General features: G+C 41.0%; 1 protein-coding gene across 2 annotated transcripts in view; it reads right to left on the bottom strand.

Annotated features, from left to right (window-relative positions):
- Window positions 1-19240, bottom strand: part of PRKG1 (protein kinase cGMP-dependent 1) — a 509003-nt gene that overhangs the window by 122022 nt on the left and 367741 nt on the right. For both annotated transcript variants that reach the window (XM_037400740.1, XM_037400739.1), the window contains exons 6-7: window positions 5586-5663; window positions 1279-1373 (exon numbers count right to left, since the gene is read on the bottom strand). In XM_037400740.1, coding sequence (XP_037256637.1) covers window positions 1279-1373; window positions 5586-5663 — 173 coding nt within the window. The remainder of the gene's footprint in view (window positions 1-1278; window positions 1374-5585; window positions 5664-19240) is intronic.

Raw genomic sequence — 19240 nt, forward strand, 5'->3', positions numbered from 1 at the left:
TTTAAATATATGTAGACAAGTGTTTACTGTAAATTAACTAATCTCAGACTAAGCCAGTTAGCCAAAATACTGTGTTTGAAGTGCTGAGAAATTCTCATCATGGTGGTGTTGCATGTCACTAGAACTCTTTAGGGATGCAAGGTAGGAAATTGCTTTTATTTCCTGTATCGAGTCTTCTTCAAAAGAAGATTTTGTTTGGCATGCTATTGCCTGCTCTCACTATTAGAGTGGCTGCCACCATATAGTCGGTGCTATTTTAAAAACATACCAACTCCGAGAGTTAAGTTTCTGTGAGGCTCTAAACAATAAGAAAAAAAATATGTTTCTACCTTATGTGTTTGTGGGGGGAAATCTAAAATTATAGATTTAGATTTATAGCTATAGATTTATCTCCATCGTAGTATTTAAAATGTAACCAAAATATGGATCTTTATTTAATAACCATATTATTTATATTAAGAGGTATAGATGTGATGGGGCAAGACTCAAGCTTTGTGCTGGATACATCTCCCTGTCTGTCAAGAACTAACAAGAAATTTGGCCTTCCAATGTTCTGCTGCCTTCTTTTTGGAAGAAGGATGATTTAGCAAGGATTGAGCGTGTTATCACAGCATCAAATATCAATTAATTAATTAATAGCTGAAAAAGCAGCCTAATAGCTATTATGCACAGAAAAGCACCCAGGATGGGATGACTGTCTGTCCATTAAGATGAATGGGCACTCCAAATTCCTGCCTGAAGCACATGTTTTACTATTCCTACTCTTATCCTCCCTTTGGAAATAAAGCATAGTTTTATAATAATCATCTGTTGAATATGGATTTACAGCTTCTCTCTCTTCTAGTTCATCCCCAAAGGAAAATTTTTATATGTAACAGGCCACTCACATACAAGTCCCACCTCCACCAAAATCATATCTACACAATAAGACAATTTTAAAACCACCACCATCGCCCTGCCCCCAGCAATGTACCCCATCAAGACCATGATTATGCCCTTTTGACCTTCAAATGCATGGTCAGGGAAGATGGTGCAAAGACAAACTATTTTATGAAGTCTACAAACATGGGAAGATCTGCATTTGACCACTCAACTGCAGAACAAACATTGTTTCCCCATTAAGCCTCCTTGTAACACGCAAGACCAAGTGACAATACCTGACTGCAAAAGCATAAACCCACTCCCAATCACTTTCCAAAATGCAAGAGCCCTCTGAAGGCTGCAAAAGTCCTTGAAAACTTATCTCAACGTAAGAGCTACATCATCAGGAGCACTTACCCTTGAAGGGCTTTTTCTCCAAACCAATCTCCCTTCTCTAGAGTACGGAGAAAGACCGGATCTTCACTGGGGGAGTCTTCACGGGTAACATTCACCTGTTGAAAAGCCAATTCCGCCCAGTATTTAGAAACTTTCATTAACAAATAAAACGTGTTTGTTCAGAGAGGGGTTTGTCATCTCCCAGATCTCTCAGGAGAAGCTCCAGTCCCTATATCCTCTGGGAACCATGTAATTCTCCAGAGTCTTGCACTCTTCCCTCAGCATCACCAACCAACTGTGCAGGAAAATGAGCAGTTACTTTCCACTAAGGTACCTACTACTCTTGCAAAAATGCAATACTTGTGGTTTTTTGAAGGTTTTTAACTCTAAACAGGGAGCTGGCTGCACAAGCACAGTCATTGCCCATATGGAGTCAGCAGCAGAAAGAGGTTCTAAATATTGTCTGTGTTTCAGACATGGCAATGCTTCTGTTAGCTTCTTTCCTGTGTTGCTAAGTTCACGTAAGGAAAGGAATAACAAAAATAATCTGCATTTAGACATAATTGAAACAGCTTGGAGCATTACAAAATGAAAGATGCCTCCTCTCCTTTTTACTCTCTGTCAGATTCAGTGAAGGGATAACTGCAGCTGGAGCAAAAATCATGTATTTTGATTCAAGTTAAAAGGAAAATACCACCTTAATTTTGCAGTGAAAGAGAAAAGCAATTACTGCTGATGGAGAGCAGACTTTCTACCCACTTGTAAAAGCATTGGTAGTACAACCCAGCGCAAGCCAAGCTGAAGAAGCTGGCACTGCAAGAATAGGAAGATGACTTCGCATCTATGAGCAATGATTTCCTATTGCAGGGGGGTCTTTTTTATTTTCCGTAATGAATTCAGAAGAAAAATAGTAACTGATCATCAGAACACCCTTGGCTCTGATTTCCCGTGCTGGTACAGGGTATAAATCTCAGCTGCCATGTAATGACAAAGCCTCTGCCGGGTGCTGAGGATGGCATGACATAGACATACCAAGGATGCAAAGGGCTCCATGAAAGATGAATGCTCTTGATGTAACGGCCCTCTACAAGAAACATTTCTTCCATTTCAGCTGTTATCAGAGGTAACTCATACCTCTTACAGTATGAGAAGGCAGGTGAACTACAACCTCCTGCTATCAGTGCATGGTAGGGATCACCTCTCCCAATGTTAACCATCTATAAATCTAGTTGTCCAGTCTCTGCCTATGGTCAGTGGAGAGGGACAGGCATTTCCAAAGCCCGAGTTGCCCAAAATTTAATTTGGATGAACAACTCTCTGGAGTTACCTCACATACATGGGAAAATCTCTCATCTGCTTCTCCTTTTCAGGATATTTGGCTTTTAGCAGAGCTTTTCTATATGCAAATTCACAAAGCCAAAATCTGGGACATCAGACACATCCTTTTGGATTTAGAGACATTCCAGTTTAATTGCACTATTAAATTTACAACTGTGGTCTGCACCTTCTCCCATCTCTTTCATGGATAGTAAAACCAGTGGGTTTGAGTCATTAATGAGTGCTCCATCTACATCACACTACATTTAACATCTGCAGTGACTCATCAAAGATCAGAGGGTAAAGAAATGTGTAATGGATAAGCCTGGAACATTTGTAGCTGATGAAAAAACCCCTCAGACAAAGTTAATGCAGATTTAAGCTCTTTCTTGGTGACGTCCACTGATCCTAAGGAGCGAGTGCTAAGGGATTGCAGGAATGTGATTTCTGTGTGGTTCAAAGTGATGAGCCATCTGAACAGCCACGGCACCAATTAAGAACCCACATGATCTGGCATTAAATTGGTGCCAGGCCATTCGTTTTAAAGAGAAAATGGTGTACAGTGGCACAGCATGGCACACATTGTCTCCAGGTAAAGGCATGGAGCAGAAGCACTTAGCAAGCAGAAGGGACTGAGCTGTTTTCATCTGATGTATTATTCAACAGATTTCTAGAGGCAGGGTGTTTTAAATACACTTTTGATTTCTATTCACTTGGACTTGAGAAAACATGCTAAAATAATAAACAAGCTCAGGAGTGGGATCAAGTGCAGAGAATGGAGTTCATGGAGAAAAAGAAAAGGATTTTGCTCCTAAAAGAACTATTCATGGAGCAAGGGCTGAAAGAAAACAGACCAGAAGTCTTTCTAAGCATTTCTGAGAGAAGTGCTGGGCTCAGAAATGTAAAAAAAGTCTTCTCTGTTCCCATGACTGTCACTACAGCCACTCTGACATAAAAGGCAAGGCAGAGTTTTAGTAAGTAGCTCTTGTTGCAAATACTCATGTGATGCTGCTGAATGCAGAAAGTACATGGGAGATCTCAGGTACATGAGCTGCAGCCAGCATTTTTTCTGGCTTATTAAGCTGCCTGGGTTGGGTTTTAGCATGGCACATGGGACATTACGTGCCCCTGCTTCAGAAAGTCTCAGGCAGCATACATTGATATGTTTATCCTATATTTCATATCCATTTATTCCATGTTTCACTGCTGAGGTTCTATTCCTCCTATACTGGGCTGTATCCTTAGCATGGGTTAGTTATTACATTTGCTGTGTAGCAATTATGCCCCAATATAGGCATTAAAATTAAACACTCTCCAATTCCATCTGTCTTCTATCAGTCACTGATACCTCTTTTGCAAATCAGTACACTTGGAAGAGAAAACTGGGCAGAATTTAACTGCCCCTGTGGAAATTTCTGTCAAGCCACCAGGATCCAGCTGACGGTCTGGGAATTTTTCAGCAAGCCTATGTGCATTGTTTTATTTTGGCTCCCTTTTTCTGGCCATCAGCTGTCATAGTAAGATAAAGTAGCAACGGCCAGAGATAAAGCCAGGGAGCATCTCAAGCAGGACTAGAGGCCATGGGCATGGGTGGTTTCATCCTGCATCCTGCAGGCAAGGTGTGAGGGCAGGTCAACAACTGTTTGCCCAGCTGGTGTCAACAGGGATTTAGTTTTTACAACCAAGGGACTCTCTCTGGAGACTGAGGAGTGCTGGGAAGGGATGGGATCCACCTGACCAAGTCGGGAAAAAGCATCATTTGCCAACAGGCTGGCCAACATGGCAAGGAGGGCTTCAAACACTCAATGGGGGAGGCACACCCTCCCATTATTTCTGCTCATTAGAAAAAAAATAAATTTGAAGTGTGTATCATGGTTGTCCTTATTCTGGGAGAAGAGGAAATACTACTTCTGAATTGAGGAAAGCAAAGGGGCATGAGGGAATACCATCAAACTGGGATTTCTGCAGTCCATGATTCTCTTTGTTTCAGAAACTTGTCCGTAACTGTCTTATTCATCTGAAAAAGACCATTTTTATTTCTGATGAAGATCTAACTCCCAGAGACAGAGAGTGAAAGATGACTGTGAAAATCTAGTTTTAGTACCCAAAAGCTAACAGCTGCCTTGGGAGACAACCCAATGGAGTGTACAACACCCACACTCTTCCTCTATGGGCGCCATGGGGTTTTTGCTACCTTTAATTATGCAAGGCCAATGTTAATATGTGCCTGGGTGTAAACATCAGACCCACGAGCCAGGAGACTGGTGCTGGCCTACTTTCAAGCATATTTATCCATTTGTGGTTTATTTTCCGTGTATCACATCTCATCTGCAGTGGGAAATCACTGCGTATTCCCTTGAGTATCTCCATCCTGCTACGTGGAAAGAAGCCAAATATTTCTCAAGTGTCATAGTACTAGGCCAGCTAAAAAAATAATTAAAAAAAAAGTTGATGGAAGGAAAAAACTTGTTCTATAAAATCCCAACAGGAATCTATGAGAAAAGAGGTCAAAAAGCATATTTTCCCTGTGAGCAGTGGAACAGAAACTTAGACCTTTTTTCCTCCCCAAGTAGAGAGCTCAGACTTCTCCAGTTTCCTATTATTTAATTTGGAGAAGCTGAGAAGTGATAGCTATGAGAATGAAGACTGGACATCAGCCTCATAAGAGGGGTACTTAGCATAGAAAACATTAAGTATTGTAGGATATACTGTTAACAAAAAAAAAAAAAAAAAAGAGCTTTTTGGTCATTTACTCAAAGACTCAACAACTGTTTTCAACCCCAAAGTATTCACTGTGAGCACACGTGTAAAACAGCACGAGATCTATTTTTTCCCCTTCAGGCCACTCTTCCCTACCGATACAGCACCCAGAAGTTTAATTAACATCAAGTCTTGCAGCATTTGTGCCTCAGGGAGGGGAGAGAGAAAGCGCTGGCTGGCACTGCATTTCGGGAGCATATCATCACCATTGTTGTCATCATCTCATTTGCCTTCAAAGAGTGTCAACTGACCTTTCCTTTGCTGATTATAAAGAAAGTGTCCCCTCGAGCACCTTGTCGTATAATATACTCTCCATTTTCATAGTGCGTCTGTAAGAAAAAAAGGAAAAAAAAAAAGACAAACAGCATCAGAGACTGTTATTCAGCAGATAGATTGGCAGTTTTGCAAGTTAACACTTATGGAAACATAACCCTGATACAATTTTATCCCAGCCTGACATTGGCCACGATTTAAAAATTGTCCTGTGTCAAGGGATATAATAATTAAAATGGAACCGTTTATGGCTTGCCCATTTTTCTTCTTATTGTGCTAGTGCCAGCTTTTGCCCAGATGAATTATCCTCACAGCCTAAATCCATTTATACTAAGTAAACCAGACAGAGGAATTTTCAACAGAGAATACGGTACATGAACCATACTGCAATAATACGCCTGTTGTAAAAACAGTTCTTTTCCTGTTTTTTCGGTTGGTTTTGGTATTTTCCCAGCTTTGCTAGCAAAGGCTTTATTCAACAAATATTTTTTTCGCTTCTCCTGTTATTATAGTAGTTTAATCCGTCTTTTTTTGCCTTATTTTGTGGAATATTCCTTGCTAAATTTATGTCACAGCTTATCAGTGCTTGCATCTAAACTTAACAGGATAGCTTCATCCCTTGTATTACCCCATCAAAATCAATATGCGTGTATACATCACCAAAAAAAAAAAAAGTCAATGTTTTCTAAATGAAGACTCTACATTCCTATGTAGCCCCCCCCGACTCTGGCATTTTCTTCTGAGATGCTCTGCCCCCTGCAAATTCAACAAACTTCACTGCAACAGGAAGCAGAGGCAGGGGAGTGCTAAGGGCTTCCCACCAAACATCTCTACCTACATCTTCCACTGAACACGACTGCTGGTTTTTTTTTAATCAAGCCCTGGCAGAGAGCTGCAGGCATCAGGTCTGTTGTGCCCCAGCACCGATCTGTAACAAAACCTCCCCCCAAATCCCCCATGTTCTGGCTGGGGTGTTGTTTGAAGCTACATTAAAGCACAATGCCTGAAAAGACCACCAGATCTTTTAATCCCAAAGTATGTATAAACAAGGATGGATCTGAGCTAAGACAAAGGAATTAATCAGAATCCTAGAATTTGGGTAAGCTTGAGATATTTTTTTTTCAAGGGTCTTTTATTGACCTGTGTTTATTTATTGATTTTTATACTCCTTTTTGGTGCTACTTGCAGCCTGATATCAGGTTTCAACATGAAAATATATAGTCACGTAAATGCATCTGAGAAAAACAATAACTTGGTTTGGGAGCACTGGATATATGGGGTTATTAATGAAAAGTAACTGTCCTAGGAAAAAGAAAAGATATCCAAGTGAATTATAATAAAGAATTAATTAGATTAGTTCTTTAAAATACATATAGTTAGGCTGTGGGTACTTATACCTTCCTAAAAAATATCTGGGTAAATAAAATCAGAAAGTCAAAGCAGGATGTTAGTAATTAATACTCTTCAGACTCTCTAGGATTAAGGAATTTTAAAAAAAAGTTCTCCGTCAGAATAACTAGTACTGAATGTTATCATGTCAGTCTTCAGAAAAGGGACTGGTGAAAGTGGGTCAGGTAGACTAACTTGTGGGTTTGTCCTGATCCTGAACGGGATCTAAGAAGTGCAGCATTTTTCCTATTTCCATGTGTCAGAATGGGAAGAGGAGAAAAAAAGCCTGGAGGAGACCATGGACACAAACTCGTAATTTTACTTCTTATGTGGGGTGTTTCTGGTGAGAAGATTTTGAGGATGCACATTTTTGAGCATCCAGATTGAGACTCCTTGGAAGGGCCTGATTTTATAAGGTGTTGCGATTATAATCTCTCAAGTGGAATCTTGTAGGCACCCAAAAATCGAATGATTGAAAATACTGGTCAAAAGGTTTCCAATTTTAGCACAGGCAACTTATATTCATTAGACATATTAAACTGCTACTGCTTATATGACTTTTGTATAATTTTCAGCTGACACTGCCTTAGAGCTGACTCTCAACTTCTGGCCAATAACACATTCAATATGGCAAAACCTTCTTCCTACGAGGCCATTTCTTGGTCTTAGTCACCAGTTACAACTGCACCAACCACTCAGTGCTGAGGCTCGGCCCTGCTGTCATACCTGATTTCCACTTGTGAGTCTGCACAACCATTCCCACGCAGGCTTCCACACAATATGGGGAAGGAGAACAAATCAGAGCTTTGAAGGATGTGAAGCTGCCTCTTACTTTAGCATCTCTTGCCTACTGTGTATTTTTTTTTCCTTCGTCTCTAATCTCATTCAAAATATTGCAAGTCCTTTTTCCAACATTCAGATCATATTTCTTTAGTCCTTCCTTGAGTGCCCAGTCATGCAGAGCTTTCATTTTGCTTGACCTCCTCTTCATTGGCACCTCTCTCCACACCCTTCCCACGGTCCACATCTTTGTCTTTATGTATTTCAGCCCATTTCCTTCACAGCTAATTCCACCTGGCCTTACCACAATTCTTCTTGCTTCAATCAACCTGTCCTTCCCCGTCCTCTAACAATGCTCTTCCTCTCAAATTCTCCTCTTTAACACAAATCAACTCATCCGTGTGCTTTGCCCTTTGAATTATTTCTGTCTGTTTAGATTGAAAGCACTGCACAAAGCAGGCAAAGTGCATAAGTGCTCACTTATGACACATGCGAAAAAACCAAATAATTACAAGCCTCCTGCTTTTAGCCAGCCATGTATAAGGTAGCAATACATTCCCAGGTTCATCGGTACCATTAGACAAAGCCCCCTGACAAAGCACTTTGGCAAATGTTGTACATAATCGTGGTATAGCTGATTTGTATTTTATCAACGCATTTTAGCAACTCCATTTCATCAGAGAAAACCAGTCCAAGAACAACATGAGGAAAATCAACAATTCCTACAGCTTTACAATGGTGTGGTAGCACATGCAAAGGAATAATATTTGGATTAAAATTACAAAAAAGAAAAGCAGTAAAGCAAGCAGGTTCAATGTGTCTTTACCAGCTTTAGACTGACCCCACTGCTTCTTCTGGACTTGTTTGGAAGATTAAATTCAATGGCTGAGCTCTAGCAAGCTGTTGGAAGCAAGACTCTGTTGCTTCAGATCAGAAGGGGATCCTTCTGATGGAGAGAAAAACAATTTGTCGCCATCTTCATAAATTATAGCTTCAAAGCTCTGCATATACTGGTCAAAGAATTTCCAGAATGTCTTTAAAATAAGTAATAAATATTTCTATCCCACCTTTGTAGTTGCATATGAACAAAAAAGGTTAAGCGACTAGTGTAATAGCCCAGATTTGGGCTTAGGCTTACAAATTTTAGCTTCTTTTTTTTTCAGATTTTCTCCCAAGAGAAAGGGACTCTGGACAGAATTCTGTATTTTGAAAGGCAATACCCAACGATTAAGGCTAATTTAGTAGATTTCACTGAAACCTAAGCATGATGTAAGTTTTTGAACATATTTCTAAGACATAGCTCCTCCAGGCCACAAAAAGTTAAAGCAAAATACAGAAATTAATTCCTAGCTGGAAGACCTGACCAGACTATATTAACTCTTCCTACATCTTCTTCTCTCCAGCAGAATACCAGAGCTGAAATCCAACATAAAAATGTAATGGAGAAAACCCAAACAGAAATGCGAGCTGTAGAAATACAGCTGTATGACCTGCCAAGATTAAGATAACCAGGCAGCAAAGCTAACAATTACGAGGGTCTTGTGTTTGCAGGGGGAAAGAAAGGGTTATAAGTTAAGGCATCGAGGTTCCAGTTTGGCATCAAAGGCTGAGAAAGTCTGCACTCCAGAAAACAGCAATGCTAGGCTGAGAAACTACTGCTGGGAACACTCATACACCAGCAAGCCACATATGTCTCTTTTATAAGATTTGGCAAATGGGGATAAAGACTCGGGTTCAATGAATTATAAATGCTGCAAAATTTAGAGCATTTGTCATGCTAACTACACTGCTGTTTTATAAAGCATCACCGGCCCCTTAAGGTACCTCTCCATAGAGTGAGAACTGCCTTACCACCTCTTGAATAAACCACTGGCCTCCTAGTAACCCATTTTCCTAGATAATAACATTTTTTCCAGTCTATACCAGTAAGGGGTTGTACCCTTAAAAATGCAGGGATATCCATGGGGATGCCGAGTGCAAGCTAAGCTTGAGACCTAAATGCTCATGTGTTTATCAGAGGATAGTTAAATGCTCCAGTAAGAGGTTTCTTCTTAAGAAAGTAAGTGATAAAATAAAAAGAAGTGATAAAAAAAGTATCTCTGTTTTTCTCCTTTTTTGGCACATGCAAGAAATCTGAAATTAAAGATTGAAAGTTTCCTTAAAAGAAATTCTTCCATTAATATCCATGGCCTTGATTCCAGTATCTGTCCTATACATGGTTTAACTCCTATAAGCATTTAAATACTTGTAAAATAAAGGTTTCAAGTCTTCCCAGTGAGGCCCAACTCTGAGCTCAAAGCCACGGCACTGTATTTACAGAAAGAATGTCAGGCAGGAAAAAAACCCCAAAAAAACAGAAAGCCCTAATTAGCTTTCTCAGGGAAAGAAGAACAGGTCTTTAACCAAAATGTTTTAACAGGAAACAAACCTGAAACATGTTTAAGCAAGAGAAAGTCATGTACGTATTACAGAAACTCAAACTGCCTTTAGATTTACTTCATCAACACTGAGACAAGCCTGACAGGAGGAGGGAAAATAAAAAAAAATGAAATTAGAGAGCCAGCCCAATTAGTATTTCAAAGTTCCTGGAGCATTTCTCAACTGCCGTAAGCCAGCACAATGGCAGCAGAGCACTTCCAGCACCTCAGACCAGCCCACCCTCTGAACTCTGAACTTTTTATTTCTCTATTAACTCCTTCCCCCCCCCCGCCTTAAGAATTCCACATAATGCCAACTTGTTAACTCTTGATCCTTGCCTCAGACCACTGCCAGCTTCTGGTCTCTTGTACAGCATTAAACAAGAATTTTCAGGAGCACCTTATTTTTAACCTGTGATAACACCTTTTGTGATTTAACACTAAATTAAGGAGCTGAGCTAATAATTGTTTTGTTTGTTGGGTTTTGGTTTTGGGTTTTTTTAATCTGTTTTATCACAAGCTAATACAGCATGCTAGAAAACCTTTGCAACAAGACAAACTGTGTAATCATCTGTTTTCCTTTATAGTCCTCATTTTCTCAGTAAGAACTTATTGGGATCATTGAGTTCAACTAAATAACATTGGCAAATGCTAGAGCTCACCTGCGGGAGCTAAAGCCCATCTGGGCAACTCCTTCCCTTCACGCTTCTATATCATGTAACGTTGTGTAACATTAGGAAGCCTGAAAGGATGGGTTTAAACAGCTTTTTTGATGGATTAGGGGATCAATTAATGGCTTTTGAACTGGAACTCAACAGAAATTTAAAACAATTTCTAGGCTAGACCCGTAATGAAGGTTTCTGGCTGGTCCATCTTGTTGGTCACCAACAACATCCCAGTGATACCAGTGACTTGTCTGTGCTCCTGTTTTAGGAAGCAGCAACAGGAAGAGGCTTTCAGATCTCATTTCTGACCTACCTCAAACCCCAGATCTTCACAATGAGCCACTTAGGATATGTGGTCTCCTAAAAAGAATAGCTTGCTGCCTCCGCTTCCCTGCGTTGCTGGCTAGGTAGATCAGCAGAAAATGAATTATTTCTCCCAAAGCATGGGAGACCCACATGATCTCTCAGCCACTTTCAAATGTAAGGTAAAATATATAATTTATATCACTATGGATTGATAAATACTCTCCCCACAGCCCCATATAAAGCAACACCCTGGGTTAAAAGCAATTTGGATAATGCACACAGAAAAGTAGACTGTTTATCTTGATGTAGGAAGAGCAAGAATTTCACCATCTGAACCAGTCATCTTGCACCTATCCTTAAGCTCTCCATCATCATCAACATTACCATCATCTTCAACAACTTCACGTTTTATTACTTAGGGTGAAAGCCCAAGCATGTCTCGAATACAGCTGAAAGTGGAAAGACATACTAAATTTACACTACCAGAGTGAAACAACAGAAATCAGATTACTTAGAAGAACATTACTCAAGTATAAATGAAAGCTGTTTGGCAGGTCCCAGCTAGATGTAGACATAGTGAATATACAATGTACATCAAACATACTGAAATCTAGGTATCAAACAGTCAGAGCCCCATATTAACTGTTACCATCACTCCAAACTTATCACTTCCCCTTAGAAAAAAAGATAACATTTAAATAAAGTTGTTTAAAGAAACCAAGCCAAACCCTAAACAAGGCCAGTTTCTATGCAACAGCAGAGCCAGATTTTAATCCGATGCATGTACTACTCCGTGTCTAAACAGCCTTCACATGGTTAGAGCTAGGTTAAAATCAACCTCAGCATACAGACAAGCTTGAGTCTTTCACAAAATATCTTTTCCCTCTTAGATTAACACAAGTCCTGGAATCTCGTCCTCAAAGTCCTCCTATGTGGCCCATCAGCACAAGTGCCTCTCTCCTGGTGATCTCCAGTTCGTCCAGTAATAGCAGCTTCTATAAAAATCTTTCCTCCCAACTTTCTTCTATTATCAATTTTACTTAAAGGCAAGAAAATATCCTAGCACCAAGGGGAAAAGATAACACATTTACTTAGTGGGTTTGATAGGGTGAGACATTGATAAGTCTCCCTGATATGCTCAGTGTACCCCACAGAAGAACTAGTAGAGGTACAGAGCATCTCATGATGGAGTCAGATTATGCTCTAAAAGGAGTAAACATCCTGCTTTACAAAAACCTTCATCCCACGCAGAATGCCAACAAGCTGCCCCAGCCTTGAGTGGAGAAACACCCCATGTAATTAAAGCTTTTTTGAGAATCAATTGGATATTTATGAGACCAACCTTGCATTGAATACTGACAAAATTAGAAACAGTGAGGCATCAGCTTCAACAAAAAATAGCAACGAATTTTGACAATAACTGCTTTTTTCAGTCACTGTGCTCCCTGAAACCAAAACCACATGTCCTCACCAACGAAAACCTCCCACTGAAACAAAACCCACATGAATGGGCTTGTCTGAGCACATATCAGGTGGCCTCAGCAATCATCTTATACCATCCCTCTCAAAAAAGATATTTCTGCAATTAATTTACTCCACTAGTCATTACATAAGTGTAGCATCACATACTGCATTTACCTCCTCCTTTTCTTCTTTGTTTGCCATGGTGACATCATAGCTGGAACAAGACGCGAGTGTCTGAAATGTGAATTTCTGCACCTCATTCTTCCCAGAGAGGAAGTGTTTCTATCACAGCCCTTCAATGTGCACAGAAACAACTCACAGCTCATAAACTCACGGTATGCCAATACTTGGAGGAAAAATCAGCTTTCTTCTTTCACAAGACTACACCCAGAGCCAAAACTTTGTTTGATGGGAACAGCCAAGGCAGAGCAGCTCAGATGGATACCCCTCCAAGGGCAGCCAGATGCACGCACAACATCTGGGCACCATGCAGGACCCAGACTTGTGCCACCACCATCTGTGCCCACTACAAGAGCTTCAGATGCTTTGCCCTGCTTTTGGCACTTCTCATGTGCTACCACATTGCAACAACACCCTCCTCCACAAGACTAGGGGACACCTCACCCACCACACAGAGAAAACATGTGCTTGGCAACTTCAGACGCTGATGCTTGGGTGAAGGTTTTGGCCCACTGACCTTACTTTGTCAGTCGCCAACTTCAATGGGAGCTTGTGTTCCCAACCGCCATCAAAAAGTGAGACACATTTAAAGGCCAGCCAAGTGTTGACACAGGCTTGATGGAGAAACCTTGATGCTGGAGACCAACCCAATGGTTAAACTTCAGAAAACCTCATTTTTCCCTCCAGCTGGATATCTTTGACTGCTGTGTTTATACTGAGAAATTTTGGAAAAACGTGGAAAATAGAATGTTTGTTTGGAGAGCTACGTAACCCACGTCAGCTGTGGCATCAAAAGGCCAAAACCCTGCCAAAGGTCATGTCAGGGCAGCAGAAACAGAAAGGTGGCTTTGAAACGAGGAGTTTCACTCCCTGCAGCCAGGTTTGCACCACACAGACCAGTGAGGGTAACATGGGTTTGATGACAGCGCCCAATGCATAATCCATCTTACCCAAGGTGCATTTTTTTTAAAAAACATTAATCTAAATTACTTTGTTGGTGATTTAAAAAAAGTGTTCATAGAACCATCACCAAAACTCCAAACATAAGCAGCTTTCAAAATACTTTTGTTTCTGTTCTGGCCTTTCTGCCTTAAACATTTTTTTCAAGTCTGGAATGACAACAGCACTGCTAACAAAATAGGATTTATAAAAAATGTTTATTTGCTAAAAAATGCTGCAAAACAAGCAGGTTAATATTGGTCTTCTGTACTGAATTCCTTAGGAATTATAAAACTTTGTTTCTCTGGTTTTCCTATGTGTCTTATTCCCATGAATTATCTCAAAATACTGCTCCTTGAAATACCTGATGGGCAGGATTATCATATTGTGGTCCTCTTCTTATTCATCCTGTGAATCAAAGCATAGCAGGTGGGTCTGATTTTTGACACTTAAGATGTCTTCAGTACCCCTCTAAACAGCACCTTAACTGAAGTTAAGCAAGAGGGAAATTAAAATATGGAAAAGATCCACGGTTGATGGGAAGTGAGGGTTAAACCATACCTTTTAATTAAACATCATTCATGCACAGGATTGGGAAAGCAGATGAAGAAGGATAAACCCAGCAGACAGGGGATGCTGATGAGCAGCTTGTCCCACGTCCACCTGCCACCGTACACTGGGGGACAAGGAAATGCAGGCTGGCCCATGGTGGGGTTTTGCAGCAGGAATTAGTATGTTATTAGCACACCTCCACCATCCCAAATGGTTGTGAACCCGAGCTGGAAACATGTGGATGACCCTACAGCAACCTGGGGTTGCCAGTGCCTATTTTCAGATGCAGCTGGCCCTAACTGAGCTGGCAACCTTCTGCAGGAATTTTTTATTTTTCTCACTAATGGATCACAAACTCCTCCTTCTTAAAAGTCAAGCTATTCGAATTAAAACTAGGTATTTGAATATATATTTTAAAGTCAAAGCTGTTTTGTAATAGTTACAGAAGACTGTTGCCTTGCTAAAGCCTTGTAGTAAACATTTTATCTGTTCTGCACTGATTCACTGTGGCTTCTTAATGGACTGTAACAGCAATAAGAGAACAACATGCTCCTGGGCACATTTTGGACAGTCTGGGTGTCTCCTCCAATTGTGGTGTCTTCTGCAGTTTACAGGTTGCTTCTGATTCCCACAAAACCATCCCCTGAACTGCAATAATCTCAGTGCACCTAAAGGGACTCTTTGCATGTGGACACTCAAGTCCAGCATACAGAATAATACAAATCACTCTGAATGGTGGGTTTGGGTGTCCTTGACTGAGGTTGTCTGTGCATCCTCATGAGACAGGAGGTGAGGATATGGCAACAAAACAAGCTACAAACCAAACAAGGAGCAACTGGTATGCTATGAAGTGCCTTTTACTTAGACCAAAAAAAAAAAAAAAGTTGGCGGCACACCTCCTAATATCAAGATATAACGTGGTTCTCAGAACTTGGTCACACTGATTTCACCAGGTGAAAGGAATATAACAGACTGCACAGGAACAGTCAGAGAGGTATATTCAACCATTACTTCACTGAAGCAAAGGCAAGTACAGCCTACACCTACTCCACCGGGTACAAAACAAAATGAATAAAACAACAGTCCTCCAACAGTCCCCTGCTGTTTCTGAAATGTAACAATGCAATAAATGTTCCTAATTTGAAGTTCTTTGGTTAAATGATTTCTTTAATTTCCTTGTTTCTTTTAGGGTTTAGCACTACTGTTCCATGAATCTGAATTTCACTGTGCTGTGCAGAGACATGGTGAGGAGGGAGCATGCGACATGGGTAGGGATGGAGCTGGGGCTGGTACCTTCTTTCCCTCCCTTTTTCTTAAAACCACCTCTAACTTCAGCATCCCACAGACATACAAGACATCCATAAATTGAACTGGAACCAGTCCTCTCCCCTATGAGCTGCTAGGTGGTACCTGCCAAAATCTGCTGGGGACAAGGCAGGATAGGCAATGGAAATGAGGTTATAAAAATGGAAGCTGTGGAAGAGAGAAACTCAGCGTACTCAGTTCAGAGCAAAAGACAGTCTCCAAACTGTGATTTTTCCAACTCTGACCAGAGCTCTGATGACTCCTTAGGTGAAGCTGCTGGTCCTGAAACACAGGCAGAATTTTCACCATGAATTCAAGACTTTTGCATTGACCTGTCAATACCGCATTACAGTTGTGATCATTCAGGAGCTTCCTGAAGGTTGACTTCTCACACAGAAAGAAGTAGCAGTGCCACATCTCTGGCACTTCCACAACCCAGTGCACACAGCTGATCAGTTCAGTTTTGTTTTACACCATAAAAGTTAAGGTCTTACCACCAGTACATCAAACCTTAACACAACTCTCCTCATGGTAATAAATAGTGGATAAATAGGACCACTTGTAACTTTTACGAGATACATACTCAAACAGGATTTATTAGGTTTGACACTGAACAAACATGTCTCATCAAATAAGTCCCCTAAACCATGCAATACTACGAAAAAGGGCATGAAGTAGGGATAAACTTCAGTGGTATCATTTTCCAATCATGAAAAACACAACATTGGCTTTTCTGCTCTCATTTTAATACCCTTCTCCTAGATTCCACTGGACTACAACCCAGTGTTCATCAAGTCCAATTTTCAGGGATACATAAAAGGCAACACAATGTGTAAGGGACCATATCTGGCAAATGTTGGCCCACGTTCCTGCATTCAAAAGGGAGGACACATGCACGAGATGGAAGGAGCTTTTGGCCCCTTCCTTTTCCCACTCCTGAGCATCCTCCTCACCATCCAAGGCAGTGGGCAGCACTGTTACAGGAGGAAATGCCTTCTCTGTGCTCCCCATGGCTTTTTCAGATGAATTTTTCTCTTTTGTACTCCTTGAAAGTCAGCAAAGAGTCCTGTGGTGAAAGGAGGCTCCTCTATCCCCTCCCATATAAACAGAATGTTTGCTCAACTCTTCCTTTACCAGAACCTTCAGATCTGATGTGACTAAAAATTTCTCAGGCAAAAGGCAAGTCCTGCTGTCACCTTCAAGTTTCCTTCCCAGCCACTTTCAAAACCAAGAGTTCTGAGCAAACCTGAGCATCTTCAGGGACTCTTGAACGCTCACGTGACTGGATGAATAGTAGAAGCTGTCCTGTGTAGATAAAGGTTTGTTGAGCTTCGAAGATTTTTATACAGCCACCTCTAAGACTAAAGGATGTTGCAGAATATCAAGCAGATGACATGACATTCTACAGACTTGTGGTGGGTTGACCCTGGCTGGGCACCAGGTGCCCACCAAGCTCTCTACCACTTGCCTACTCAGCAGAAAAGGGAGAAGGGGGAGAAAATATCATGGAAAAAAATACTTGTGGGTCAAGATAAAGGCAGTTTAATAAAGCAATAGCAAAAGTCACGCACGCAGAAGCAAAGGAAAACTAAAGTTGTTATTCTCTACTTCCCGTCAGCAGGCAATGTTTGGCCACTTCCTTGGAAGGTCTGGAAGGCAAATGTCATATATAATGAATGCCCCCCTTCTTACTCCTTTCTCTTAGCTTTTACATCTGAGCAGATGTCATATGGTATGGAATATCCCATTGGTCACTTTGGGTCAGCTGTCCTGGCCATGTCCACTTCCAAGGTCTTGCCCACCCCCAGCCTAGTGGTGAGGATGGGGAATGTTGGAGAGACAGCCTTGATGCTGTGCGAGCGCTGCTCAGCAGTAGCCAGAACGCTGGTGTGTGTCACCACTTTTCTAGCTACCAGTACAAACCACAGCACTATGGGGGCTGCTGTGGGGCTCAGCCAGACCTAATACAGGACTGTGAGCCAGGATGATTTGGACTGGATGTGTCCATTAAGGTTTGTAATGAAGACCTGAGATACAGTTTTGATTCCTAAATGCAGCGTGCACTTTTAAGAGATAAAGAGGAGAAAAGATAATATCAAAAAAAGCATTATTTTTTTAATGCATTATAGCTGAAGAAATTTCCTGTCTTAATTTGCTCTAAAAGTAGACACAAGGCACATTAGAAACCACATTATAACTCTCGTTCCATCCCCACTGTTACTGTAATGCAGTCTGACAACCGTTTTTGGAGAGCAATCAGGCTTCCTAAGTTGCAAACAGACTGGGAGGCAACAACCTCTCAGCTACTTTTTCTTCATGGTACTGAGGCAAACATCTGTTTCTGCATTTCTGCCTGGAAAACAGATGGAATTGCAAAACACTGTCACCAGCAGGTGCAGGGGCCACCACCTTCCTTACCCCCGAGCCTGACACTGTCCCTGTTACTGCCCTGGTCAATGACAACCTTCTTGAGTGGGAGCACATAGGGCAAAAGTTCAAGAGGTGTCCAAACTGTTGCCTGCAGGCCACAATCCATTTATAAAGGAAATCAGCAGAAGCTCACAAGTGCTAATTTTTGGAGGTGTAGCCACTGAAAGCTGGTTATCTATCCACATACACACAGAGCAAAGATTGATGTGAAAACATACAAGGAGAAAGAGGAGACAAAGTAGGTGGCAACCGGTGAAAAGGATGACTGGAAATCCTGATGCTCTTGCAGAAAGACCACAGGTAGAGATGCTTGAAGGATGTGAAAAGGCAAAAGGAAGGATGAGGGGATCAGAGCAGGGAGCTCAGCCCTGCCACCACACATCTATTTGGTATTGCGAGAAGCCACGAGAAGCTGCAGAAGTGCTGGCTCAAGTGGGGGGACAGCTTCATTTACTTAAGTGCAAAGAAACAGGAAAAAAGAAATAAAAGTAGGTTAGTGGGTGGGACAATCTTCTGAGAAGAAAAAGGACTTCCAGAAGGATGAGAAATGGAGGAAGGAGAGGATGCTGAAAAAGCTGGAAAGTTCAAAGAGATACAGATGGGGGTGAAGAGGGTAAAAAGTCAAGACAAACCTCAAAGATGAAGAGCGAGAACTCAAGGACAGGTAGTTCAAGGATTAAGAGAGCATGAAGATGATACAGGTGGGTGAAAGTAGCACACTGGGATAGGCTAAGGAGAATTGGGAGAAGAGCTTTAGCAAAGAGCGTGGCTCAAGAAGACAAGAGAGGAACCAATATGGAAAAAATAGGATTTATTCCCACAAGAAATGATTGTGGTAACGAGAGACAGCAAATTAGTTGGGTGAAAGCTGACATTGGTATTAGCCCACAGATCAAGCCATCAATGAATTGGGGTAGAAAAAACGACACTGCTTGCTAGTTAAAATAACAACTGATTCACAGATAATCAATGTGAAATGTGGAGAATTAAATGAGTGATAAATAATTAGACAGAGGAGTTAATTAATCAGTTACCCTGACTAAAAATTAGTGAACAGTAAAATCAAGTAATATTAAGAAAAAAAAAGTAAAATAAAAATTGTACAGCAAGTTGCATGGGGTTGATGCTGACCCTGGGGGAAAAAAATAATAAAATCAAACTGCCAATTGGAAATTGGAAATATTAACATGAAAAAAAGAGTTTGCA

Source organism: Falco rusticolus, chromosome 9, assembly GCF_015220075.1.
Source record: "Falco rusticolus isolate bFalRus1 chromosome 9, bFalRus1.pri, whole genome shotgun sequence".
NCBI classification, from domain to species: Eukaryota; Metazoa; Chordata; class Aves; order Falconiformes; family Falconidae; genus Falco; species Falco rusticolus.